Source organism: Pectinophora gossypiella, chromosome 10 (assembly GCF_024362695.1).
Source record: "Pectinophora gossypiella chromosome 10, ilPecGoss1.1, whole genome shotgun sequence".
In the NCBI taxonomy this organism is placed as follows: domain Eukaryota; kingdom Metazoa; phylum Arthropoda; class Insecta; order Lepidoptera; family Gelechiidae; genus Pectinophora; species Pectinophora gossypiella.
Window position 1 is genome coordinate 12,404,384 of NC_065413.1, and position 13,641 is coordinate 12,418,024.

General features: G+C 40.0%; 1 protein-coding gene across 1 annotated transcript in view; it reads left to right on the plus strand.

Moving 5' to 3' along the window:
- Positions 1-4,113: 4,113 nt before the first annotated feature.
- Positions 4,114-13,641, plus strand: part of LOC126370101 (progestin and adipoQ receptor family member 4) — an 84,698-nt gene continuing 75,170 nt past the window's right edge. Inside the window, exon 1 of the mRNA XM_050014829.1 lies at positions 4,114-4,699. Coding sequence (XP_049870786.1) covers positions 4,333-4,699 — 367 coding nt within the window. The 5' untranslated portion in view covers positions 4,114-4,332. The remainder of the gene's footprint in view (positions 4,700-13,641) is intronic.

Genomic DNA, 13,641 nt, shown 5'->3' on the forward strand with positions numbered 1-13,641 from the left:
ATCACTTTACACGGCTACAGCTCAGCCCGCGCCACTTACATCGCCGCTCGCAATTCACCAGTTGCCGAACCACGTGTCAAATTATGACATAAAACAAAAGAATTCACTGTATTATTGTATTCGCATGTCTTTTTTTTAATAGGTTTAAAAAGATTACAATAAAGAATGTTGAATATTGAAAGATTTGATGAATGACGGTAGATTACAAAACACGTAATTTAACGAGACTCAATTATCATGTCATAACTAATATCTTTTTGCTTGGAGTGAGAAAATACAACTTTAACAACGCAGGTTAAGCGTGTCTACACCAATCCGAAATATTTTTAGACCAAAATACAAAGATTTGACAATGATGAAAACAGATTGGAAAACGCGGTATGATTGACACGGATTGACACAATATGTCTCGTCAATTTTCTTTTTAAACAAAGGGAAATAATAATTTCCAAGTTAATTTTAAATCAATTTCCTCATTATTAGAAACGGAAATTCACCCAGCAATGAAGTCAATAACAATAAGGTTCCAGTATGAAAACGACTCACCGTAATAACAGTTTCCAAGTTGAGGTACCATAATTTCCAAACACGACTGCACACAGTATGGAAATATTGTGATGTTTACGCCATCATATCTTACGGCATGTAGTGATGCCGATCATTAACAAAGTCCAGGTCAATTCAAAGTCAGGTCCATCTCCAAATTCAGGCATGACACTACATCTTCATCACGTGGTCACACGAATGTGATAGTCATCATAATCTTCTTCTGATTGTGATAATCCAAACTTACATTGTCTTGTTGTGAACGTCGCATCACATTGTCTTCATCCAAGTTCACTAATCCCACTTCTGATATCGGAGGATCCGGGGGAATCCCCTCCGACGAGAGTCCATCACTCGTCTCCTCAAACCGGCCACCGTCCATAATCAGAAGAAATAACGATGCGAGCTGCTTGATCAAATCCCACTTTACTTTAATAAGACACCGAGAAGTTACAATGCAAGTTGATTGTTTAGATATTAACGGACGGAAACGTGGCGATCCCAGAGATAACGTGACGCAATCCTTTTTTTATGTCAAAGTGACAGTGACACCACTTCGTTGACGTCCTGTCAACCAACTTTTACATCGCCAGTGTTGCCATTTTGTACAAACAAATTCACCTTAAAATTACTAGTTGTCAGTCACGCCATCTCTGATTTCACCCAGGTACAAACCTGACGTTTCCTCACAAAAAAAAGAATAAACAAAATAACTGCTCCTTGTTGTGTCATTCAGTGAGCTGCGACATGTATATTTATTATGGAACAATTTTAGGCAGAAATTTATATTGGCCAACAACCCAACTGAATTAAATTAACAACACATCAAAAGGGTTGCATATGAGTGAGATGCCTATTTTAATCGTCCGGGTTATTAATTCATTTTAAAATTTACAGTTATCAATCATCAGCTCTTTTCTTTTCGGTGCATAAGAAAATGACAGGTATAACTTAAAATTAGGAGGTATCTGCAGGAATCGGGGCAATGTTTATATTATATAATAACAATATTATATTATTATTAGGATTTCAACCGCCTTACTAAAAAATAGTGCAAGTGGTGAATGTGTGTATATGGTATTTGACTTTTTTTTCTCAAATATTTTGATTGAACTTTGCATGGCTGTCAAATACCTATATTTTTGCGACTTATTTTTTATAGGTTAGTAGGATAGTAGAGAAATGTCAGGAGTTATTATCATTTGCACTATTGTAGGATGTCAAGACAGAACTGTAGTTATTATTGTACCTTTACTTAACTTACATAAAACCATTCAATAGGAAACATTAATAATGAACCGAGTAAAACATCAAAGATGCATAGCAAAGCCTTACCAAAGAAAACACATGCTCTATCAAGCTACTGACATAAATAACAGGTACCTATAGTAGAACCACTACTACCTATTATTTGTGCCAGTAAGCTATAAGTTGGAAAGTACATCAGTACCTTCACTTACCATTACAAGGATACTCGTATCAGAGCAGTATAAGCTGAAAAACATAAACTTTGTAAGACCATTTACAACCGGTCAAGTAAACTTTATCTACAACCCAACATGCCAACTAACCAGATTAAGGCTAAATAAATGATCTAAACGATAATGGATGTAATTTTAAAAAAGAAAAGAAATTTTGAAAATTACTTTCATGTCACAATCAGATGGTTGCTTGTTTGACACAACTTCAACATGAAATAGAATATTAAAAAGAATAGGTATATCGAATAGACTGGATAAGCGAGTTTTACATGTATTACGTTATTAGAAATGATAAATGTGTAATGGAGGGGATGTATAAATAAAATAGCGCGCATGAGACATACATACTCTTTTTGACGCGCTAGGTAAAGTTTTCATGGAATGTTTGTGAAATGCCGAGGTTCTATACTGCGGGAGATTTCAAGAGCCACTGCTTAGTTTAATCCGTTTGTATAAGCGATAAAACTCTACCTTGCTACTCTACCACTACCACCAGCTGTAGCTAAGTAGCTGTTACACGTATAACTATATTCGTGCCAAACAAGGGATCCCTAGCAAACGTATAACAACGACTTGGCGTATGAAACTACGACTACCTTTATATCTCACATGTAAACTGATATAGAAATGAAGTTTCCCGAACACCAATGAGACAAATGTCACTCCGTCAAGTTATTTACATGCTGACGCCATGTTGATTTCTATAGTTCCATGATGCCCTACATGAGCCAGATCAAAAATATTTGCTTATTGAACAAACTTACCCTCAATTCGCGTAAATATTTGAGTTTACACCAAAGTAATTGAGTGAAATTAGCCACACAATTCCAAGTACGCGATGCAGAACCTTGAAGAATGCTTCTTCGCAATAAAGGCCCAAACATCGATCCGATTCCAAGACAAGCTTTGGTTGGTTGGTTTGGTTCAACTGCGATGGCGTAAACCGAGGTCTGCAACTTGTTCCTTGTCAAAAAAGTATTATTAATTTAAAAATGTCGTAGAAACCATGCAAATGTTAATAGTGATTGAACTAAAATAATAGCAAAATTAAATATATGAAACACAGATCACAATTATAGTGAAATATAATAAAAAACATGTAAAATGTTTTTCTACAAACAGGAAATTATTTTGCTTGTGGTGACATCTAACGTCAACTCTGGTCATCACTTCAGTATTGCCAACATATCAACGAAAAAAAATGTGTTCAGGGAATAGTTAAAGACGCGTTCAGTATATGAAATGTTAATCTCGCTACGAATAAAATATACTTTTTATTTCATTATGATTTTAAACTATTCTATCCCGACTTTAGAATGTAAATATTTCTTATATAGGCAGTATTACTCAATCGCAATCGCGACCAGCAGGACAGGGATAAGATAACTATATGCAATGCAGTGGAATGTAGAGACCTTTAGAAATATTATTATAGATCAATGTTAGAGACAGACATTTTTGCCAATTTTTCAGCAAAGCTGACACCAACGTAAGGTTCATAAGTTGGTAACCGAGAAAGGTTAGAGGTCTGTGTGACAGCATACTTAGCGTTGGAGGCCAAATCTGGGCAATACCAAAGTAGCTGCAAGTTGTCATTTGATATCATGTGGCCCTGCTTATTCCAATAGGAATTATGACCATGGTTACGCGTGGTCGTTCCAGTATCGTACATACGATATTGCGTATGCTTAGTCGTTTACTGCCGCAACACGCAATTCTGTGTGTTACTCATTACGTAAAGGCAGGCGCTTTTGTTTTCAGACCACATAATGCATTCATTATAACACAAATATGCACGTGAAGAAAATAGTTTTACTTGCTAGGTATTAAGACAAATCTTATTATACTCTTATATAACCAAAGTCCAGGAATACAAAATGGAAAACGTTTTGGTCGAAAGTAAAATACAGTCGGTCGCGAGTGAAAGTGCGATTATCGCTGCAAAAGGGAGCAGGCCGACCTTCTGGCGGGAATCAGCTGATCGGGTTTGCGCAGTGCGCAACCGTGCGGGGGGGCGGCGGCGGGGCGGGGCGGCCACGAGCGCGGCGCGGCAGCGGCCCGGCCAGTCGCGCGCTGCCGCGGCGTGCCGCCCGCCCCGGCCGCTGAGTCCTGCCCGCGGCGCGCACTCGCGCACGACGTGAGAGAACCCTCGCGCGAGCCACCGCCGACGCCTCCGCCGCACGCCCTCGCAACCTCTACCTGTGATATCCGTACAAAACGAGCCGACCGCACGGGCCATGCGGTCACGAGCCGCAGCCGCGCAGCCTCCGGTTCTTCCACGCGAGAGCGTCGCTCGCACGCTGTTATGAGAGACGTTCCTTTACCTGATTCATGTACAAAAATGTTCGATATGTCAATTCAAGAGGTAAATGGGAAAGGACCCAAAAAAAGAAAAAAGTCATTAGAGCATATCTGTGATAATGAGGCAGCGGAAGGGAAGGCTGCAGCGGTGGAGGAGAGGGTGTTGCCGAAGGAGAAGGAAGAAAGAAGGAGCAATAGTAGCACCGGCGGCGGTGGCGGGTCCGTGGAGCTGCTGCACTGGCGCGATATGCCGCAGCACCTGCAGTTCAACCCGTACGTGCTGACCGGCTACCGCCCGCTGCAGGGCTGGGCCGACTGCATCCGCAGCCTCTTCTACTTCCACAATGAAACCATCAACATACTCACTCATGGTAACTCTTTGTTCTAATTCTATGAATTAAGTATTTATTTTTTCAAAACGGCTTCGTGTTAAGGCGCTATGAAAACTTATTACGAAACTTTGGATTACTGAATCATTAAGCCAAGCAAAATTTTTGCAACTTACTTAATTTTCATGAATAAAATCGAGTATAACACAGATTATTCATGCTCCATATTTCAAGGAAAATGTGTCGGATAAAACACCCGCATGTGCGTGAAAATAGCTACGTTATGCATTCGTAGCAGCCTACGGAACTCGTAGTCATAGCGGCGGCGTCGGAATTACACACCTGCGTTTTTCGTAGCAAATAAACTTTACGATTGTGCGTGTGAATTTTCACTCGTGCAAATGTGTAGACACTTTCAATACTTTTGGTTCGGATGCAACGTGTTGATGAGGTCGGTTATTGACCTCCCATACGCATAAGAGAAGAAGAATAATATAGACGAAAACAAAGTAAGAAATCCCTTCCGAATTACAGAAAAGTGTTATGATTAGTTCTTTAGTATTTTTCTAAACGATTGCGATTGCTTTCTAGTCCTGATACTGATATATGGTAGTGGATGTTGGGTGTTGGCAGAAGAAACAGAGAGTAGAAGAAATGCAGTGGAAATTAGAGCGTTGAGGAGTATGTGACTTAGAATAAGGAACACTGATAAGGGAGTGTTGTAATATTTCTTCTACTATCGTGTGGATAGTAAGGTAGATTAGCAACCTCATCAACCCTGGTGTCAGGGTTATTATTGAGCCGCCAAAGGCCCCTGACATGATATCATCATCATCATGTAACGACTACGTTCTTACATCAGTAAGTAGTAACCGGGACCAACGGCTTAACGTGTTTTACTTTCGAATAATCAGGTTGTAGGTAATGTCCTAACCAAACTTGGCCTCACGAAGTGATTTTTGTAATATGTTCCCACCGGAATTCGAACCCCGGACCGACAAACGTTCGAATCGTTCGTTCTTTCGTTGTTGTAATGAGAAAAAAGATAAGTGACGACAATTGATAAAGGGATTGCTTAAATGGTCCGGACGTGTAAAGAGAATGAATGAAAGTAGACTTAAAAAAAGATTTATGATGCGGATGTAAATGGTAGATTCGGAAGAGGAAGACCTAGGCGAGCGTACCTCGATCAAATCCAGGATGTTTTAAAGAAAGGCCAGGTTAAGAGTACTATAAACCGGCGAGCGTGCATAAAGACCGATGGAAAAGAGAACTGGAAAAAGCGAAAGTGGTGTGTCAGGATCGTCACCATCATCATCAATTTAAGAGCCACGCTCTTGACGGTGTAGCATTCTCTATGCTACTTTTTAGGGAAAAATAGGGCAGTGGTTTCCCTCTCAGGGTCAGGATCGTAGTCAGTGGAATTCCGTGGTCTCTGCCTACCCCAACGGAAAATAGGCGTGATCTTATGTACGTACCCTTGGGCACCATGTCACATTAACTTGTCTCACTAAATGTCAAAATGCGTGCGACAGGGTTCTAAAGCGTATTATTACGTAATTTTACCTTTGTATTTTGTCCGTAGATATAGCATGACTGATGTAGGTATATTTATCGAAGTTACATTTTCAAGATTAATTACATATTAAACATTTCCACTACACCGGTGACCGTACGGTGAAATCAAATAACCCGGGGTGAGAACATAAAGGGGAGGAAATGTAAATATGTTGTTATCTGCCCGACGATCTTGTACGACGGTGGGTCGGGTGCGAACTAACACGTATAATATAATTATATCAAATAAGTACACTTTAATGATCAACATAGAAAACTATTTAGTACTGGATTGCTTTTGCCTTTGTGGAGATTTTTGTATACACAAAGGCATCATTTCAGTAAGTACTGAAGAATGCCTAAGAGTTCGCATAGACCACGATTGTAAGCGTAGAGCAACATGATAACTTTCGGATCTTTAGCTTAAAATGTTCGTGAATGCAAACTGTTTTTTAAATTCTACTTGTAGTTCGATGCTAAAATATACTTTTACGTCGTACTTTGCTTTCAAGTCATCAAGGGCCCTCTTAAAATCATGGTATGCCACAAAATGCATGATGCACCTGATGTCTTGTTGGTAGCGCATCCTATAAATAATATTTGCTTGTCGGCCTCCGTGGTCCAGTGGTTGAGCGGAATCCCGGTGGGGTCAAATCACAAAAATCACTTTGTGATCCCTAGTTTGGTTACGACATTACAGGCTGATCACCTGATTGTTCAAAAAGTAAGATGATCCGTGCTTCGGAAGGCACGTTAAGTCGTTGGTCCCGGTTATTACTTACTGTAAGTTAGTAGTCGTTACATGAGTCATGTCAGGGGCCTATGGCGGCTCAGTAATAACCCTGACACCAGGATTGATGGGGTTGGTAGTCCACCTCACAATCCACACAATAGAAGAAGATTTGTTTGTAAGTACTTATTTTCCTATAGTGTACCTATACACACGTCCTACAAATACAACTCACCAACATACCTACATAACATTTGAAGCAGCAAACCCGTCCGTTACGGCGTTGTCGAAAATAACCCAGACCCTAAACAATTTTAAATATTCATTCCCAAATTGACCCGTTCGAAAATATAATTTGGGACTCTCATGCGATTAACAGTAGCATAGAGGTTACGTTACCATCGTAGCCGTTGTATTGAATTGCAAAAATAAAATGAAGCTCCTGCGCTCCTGTGGCTTGCCTCTCAAGCGCCGGTTTAATCCCCCAGCACCGAATTTACGCCAAGAAGTTATTATTTTTCTTTGTTGTGGAATTTGTGATCTCCAGTTATTATAAGGACAGTTGCTTGTCGACCATTGCAGAAGGCAGTACGTACGATACTTAACTATCACGAGGGTCAAATCTTCTGCAATCGTGTGGGTTGTGAGGTGGATTACCAACCCCATCAACCCTGGCGTCAGGGTTATTATTGAGCAGCCATAGGCCTCTGACATGACTCATGTAACGACTACGTACTTATATCAGTAAGTAATAACCGGGACCAACGGCTTAACGTGCCTTCAGAAGAACGGGTCATCTTACTTTTGGACAATCAGGTGATCAGTCTGAAATGTCCTAACACAACTAGGGATCACAAAGTGATTTTTGTGAATTGTCCCCACCGGGATTCGAACCCGGGACCTCCGAATCGTGAGCACAACGCTCAACCACTGGACCAAAAAGGTCGAGGGTCTAATAAAACTCGGTGAAATGCGTAACATAACATAAGTATGTAACATCGAGGGCTGTCGCTAATTTCAGGCGTTTGGTAACGAGGATCTAACTGCTACTGTGATTGTACGGCGGTGGAGTGATTTATTGACGTTGGTTGCTTTGTTTACCCACCAAAGCTTGTCTTGGTTCAATTTGACTCATTATGTGCTTACGTAATGGTTTACTTTGAAGTAAGTCAGTTGGATGATTACTCAGTTCTGATGTAAGTAATTGCTGAGTATTATCCAACTTAGGCAGTGGGCGTCGTACGGCTGATGATCCAACTTAGGTAAGCATCTAACCTAGGGATCACAAGTTAGTTTCATCTGATGCGGTCTCTGAGATAGACGTTATTTAGAAACCGAGATTTGTTATATCAATTCCACCACGAATCCAAAATTTAAAACTGCCACGACGAGCTCTTTTCTCGCTCAGGTCACGTAGCTATCTGACGAGCAGCAGGGACAAGACAAAACGCAAGCTTAATTGAATGATACCATTATTTTTATTTTGATGTTCCTTCTGGATCCGCACAAAATAGGGCGACGCGGCTCGCGGCGGGCCGGATCCGTACCGCAGTCTGTCAAATGGTGACCCCTGATCTAACCGATTCATTTCGATTACCAGTTTTAGTGACATAATATATTTTGCCGAAATGGTCATTACTTTGTCGAAATAGTGTGGTTTATGCTAATTGTGGTGATACTGACTGGATGTGAGACTAAGTATATTATGTGGTTCAGAAGGGCGGCAAATAATAAGTGCGTGTTCACTGTAAGGCGTTTACTAGGTGACTGACATACAAAAGTTCTTAAAGCTAACTTATCTCTATGTTTACCTTAACAAGTAATATGAGCTACGCTACAATATGATAAACGTATTCTATACACTGTTACTTCTCAACGCAGGCACTTTCATATCCAACATCTTTTATATTATAGACATCAATAGTACCAAAATTGCAAGTTGTCTTCTAACGAATTGTTCTTCGAAATAATTACGTGATTATGTAGCATCTTCACGGTAATGACAACCGGTATGACATAGTATGGATGTGTGTTTATAAATTGTACGTTTATAGATGTAGTTTAGAACTGCGTTTTCACGAAAGGGCACAGGGCCCAGTAACTGAATGGGCACATAAGGGCACCCAAAAGGTCACTCCGCGTCCTTTCAGTACCAACCCTTATAATTCAACACTGAGAATTAGGGAAACTTTGTTGTTTAAAATACTTCATTAAACTGGTGTCAGGTTTTAGCTTCTACATAGTAACATTATAAGGCGAATCACCTGATTGTCCGAATTTAAGATGATCGTTAAGTTGTTCGTTAGTCCCGGTTACTACTTACTGATGTTAGTAAGTAGTCGATACATGAGCCATGTCAGGGGCCTTTGGCGGCTCAATAGTAACCTTGCCAGGGTTGATGAGGTTGGTACTCCGCCTAACAATCCACACGATAGAAGAAGAGCGGATAAAACATTCCGAGGCATGCGCCCCACACCCCATGCGCCGCACGCCGAACAATGCGCCTGTGTGTACTTTCATAGTCATGGCGACGCATGTGCTACAGGCATGTACAGTCATGAATGAGCAATATCATGTACCCTCTTTAGAACCCTGTCGCACTATCATATTTGACATTTAATGAGACTTACGGTTTAATTTCTCAAAAAAGTTAATGTGACATGGTTTCAAAGTGTATACATATTACTCGTAGTACCCGTGATCGAATACCAAATAGTAAGGCGTGCGGCACGCATGTCTCACAATGTCCAAATCCAATGTCCAATGTGTCTCCGTCTTTACACGCGTACATTTTAAACATAACCATTGCAGTGACCAAAATCCCTGTAAGTTTTCAGAAGATTTGAAGCAACTTTTAGTGTTGGCCCTAGATGATATAAACGGATTACCACGCGATCCTGTGCTTTTGAGCAATAATAGCCTTTAACTAATAGCTTTTTATTTAAGGAGACTTTAATAAGCTCGAAACAATATCCAGATCCGTAAATCATGGTGCTTGTGATTGTGACATTGAGTTTCGCAATCCAGTACGGGTGGAATGTTCGAGAGTGGAATATTCAGGGCATAACAATTTATTTTTTGCTGCAATAAAATGGTTTCCGCTGGATGTCTTTAAGATATAAGATGTTGACAAGTCTATTAGTTTATATGTCCTTTTAACTATAAACTATTAAAATACCTCTAAGTGGACCCTACAATTTCTAAGCGCCCACGTGCAGTAAATAAGCCACTTTCTTCACATGAAGCACTCGTAAAGATTATACGAGGCCATAACTAGGAACTGTGAACAAATCGCGGCGCGTTACCCATGGAAACTGCCCGTTGAGCTTTGAATACTAGGAGCTAAGCAACTTAGAATGCCAATATATTATCGCTTACAAGAGCTATAAGCGGATACACACATCCGGGACAAAAGGGCCGAGCGCGGTATTTTATATGAAACTGCAAACATACATAATATATCATCATGCCTATATCCCCGAAAAGGGTAGGCAAAGATGTATAATATATAGACCCTCTCCTCGCTAGCTATGTTTAAATCCCATGGGATTATGGCTCATGTTAGGAGGCGAGTCTATTACCATTAACCGGGCATAAATCCTGGAAATCCTGCTTCTATGCTGTTCTGGGAGCAAATAAAAAACATAGAACACGTTCAGCTGCACGTCTTCCCGGGCATGTCGTAAAAACCGACAGAGGGATTGCGTCCTCTAACATGATGGACTAATGTTATGGGCGATAGGCTGATCCCTTATCACCATAAGGTTCATCATATCCATCTTAGGACTTCATATCAACAGTGGCTGCAAGTTGTCTTTGATTACTTGTGGGCTCTGCCCACCCCATTTGGGATTACGGGCGTGAGTTTATGTATGTATGTATGTAAATCCTGGAAACAACGTGATATTTAAACATGATCTCCTACACTTAAAGGTTGTCTGGAAGAGATTGCTACTTAGCAATAAGGCCGCCTATTGTACTCATTCTATATCTCTTTTGTTTTGTGAATTGTTTTTTCCTGTGTGTGCAATAAAGTATTTGTTACGTTATGAATTGAAACTCATAAAATCGAATTCAGTAGTTTAAAGCCCGAGCCGAGATTCGAACCAGTGACTCTACGATGTAAGTCACGCGTTCTCTAAACAGATTCCTCTCAGACGACGCCCTGAGCCGAGGTTCGCGCCCAACTGGGCACCCTCAGGCCTGTTGTCTTAAACGTTGTACCGGGTGAGAGCCTTCAGCGCTCCCCATTTGTCCGGCCAAGTAGTTAATGCCATCTGCGGCAAATCTACAATAAGTCACGTCAAAAAAAAAATCTAAACAGGACTATCATGGCCTTTTAAAAACTACAGAGTGCAGCAATACCTAGGTCGACATAGGAACGATTACCAAGTACGGTCACGAGTACTAGTATGTGTATACATTGTTTTAAGTTTACGCGGTTATTATCATAATTAAAGCACATAATAACGGGTTCTTACCGCGTTTAAATGGGGATATGGATCTACCTACTCCACTCCAATCTCATCAGTCATCCCGTGATCATGGCACTTGCAGCAGTGTCGAAATATCGGGAGTCTCATATCCCCATTTAAACGCGGTAAGAACCCGTTATTATGTGCTTTAATTATAATATGTGTATACATTTTGAAACCATGTCACATTAACTTTTTTGACAAATTCAACCGTAAATCTCATTAAATGTCAATTAGGATAGTGCGACAGGGTTCTTAAGTGGGTACATGATATTGCTCATGACTATACGACAGCCGGTATATAGTAGATACTAAGTAAGCAATAGATTTCGTAATCCTATGCAGAAACTTGACAATCGTATTGACTTTTCTCCGTCTCTCTCGTGTAGGTATAATATGAATATTACGTTACGTAAGTATTTCACAGTATTTATACTACTTAAGGGAAAAAGGACATATAGATAGATAGATAGATACAATACTTTATTGAGCACAATGGAAACAAAATACAGAGATAAGGACAACATATACAGAAGAGCACAACAGGCGGCCTTATTGGTCATGCAGCAGTTATATGTATATAAGTAGACTCTATTTTTTTGGTATTACTTGCAATCATTAATTAATAACAGACATAGAGTTAGAAATATATATATTTGGACGTCAATACCTGGTATTTTGACGGTCTTTGACTTTCCTTAGGCAGTACTTATTTTAAGAACAAGATCTTGCTTTTCCAGTTACCATGTACTTACCTAAGCCTCTTTTATACCTCTGTAATATAATTGTTTGTTTTTGGTGTGTCTTTGTGAGACTGTCCTTTCTTTGGTAAAGACTTTTCAGGCTTGAATCACCTGATTGTCGGCAAAAGGAAGATGATTCCGTACTTCGGAGGGCACGTTAAGCTGTTGGTCCCGGCTATTAGCTATAAAATCTCCTCTACCAACCCGCAGTGGAGCAGAGTGGTGGAGTATGCTCCATACCCCCCCCCCCCCCCCGGTTGATTGAGGGGAGGTCTGTGCCCAGCAGTGGGACGTATATAGGCTGTTTATGTATGTATGTATGTTTGGTGTAATAAAGTATTTGTACACCCCTTTTTGGTCGGGTCTGGAGCCAATGGAGAAAAGAAGACGACCTTTCAGGGTTTAGATGACATCTAAAATAAACGTCAGTCACCTGGAGTAACCATTATAACCACTAGGTCAGACAGATTGCAAAATAGGCGGGTCTAAATCAGACCTTTTTGATACTGAAAAGATTGATACACGAAGGAAAGGTCCAAATACGCACCCTGTAAGAATTGTTTATTTGCATTATTGTAAACCTCTATTAATCTGAAATAATCCCACATTAAAAGCAACCTTCATACCGTAGATACTTAGTAGCATAAAAAATACCTAAATACGTACCTACATAGTACTAGACATAAAAACCATACATTGTTAAACGACCCCCTCACATATTAAATCTAAAACGCCTATATTAAGCATGCGTGTATTCTCAAGGGTTGAAATTTAATTTAAAGCTACAGTGGGTGGCTCGGTGTATCTTGAGACAATAACAGTGTTAGGGCGGGCGGCGGGCGCCAGGGCAGGGCGACATTTGATAACAGGGCACGCTAATGTGATAATACGAGCAATCAAGCCGCCGCACCTTTGCAGGGAAAACAGCGATTTACATGATCAAATATGCGGCACGTGGCTCCGTAATGTTGTGGAAATTGGCCAGTATGTTTGTTTTAATTTTCAATATTCATTAATGTAATCTAAGATTACTCAAATCCACCCAAAAAAACAACCATTAAAATCGATAGAGCCATATTCCAGTTTATACATTTTATTATACATATTCAATCCTTGATTCCGCTTTTATTGTCTAAAAATTGTACGTATAGGTACGCAAAACAATTCTGTTCTTGTGCAAAGAAAATTTTCCTGTTGTGTCATAATAAATTGAATCAATGAACGCCGCACATGTAGATACTCGTATCTTCAAATCCAGAGGTTTTCAAATAGGCACGAATATATAATAATAACGTAGGCACCCACTTCGATTGCAAATAAATTTTTATAATCATAGCCCACGTGTTATTCTGACGTAAAAGTTTCATCAAAAATTGTTCAGTAGTATTTGCGTGAAAGAGTAACAGAGATATCATCTTCAAAAACATTAACATTTATAATTTAGTAGGATTAGAATAGGATAAGGAAGTATGATTCAGA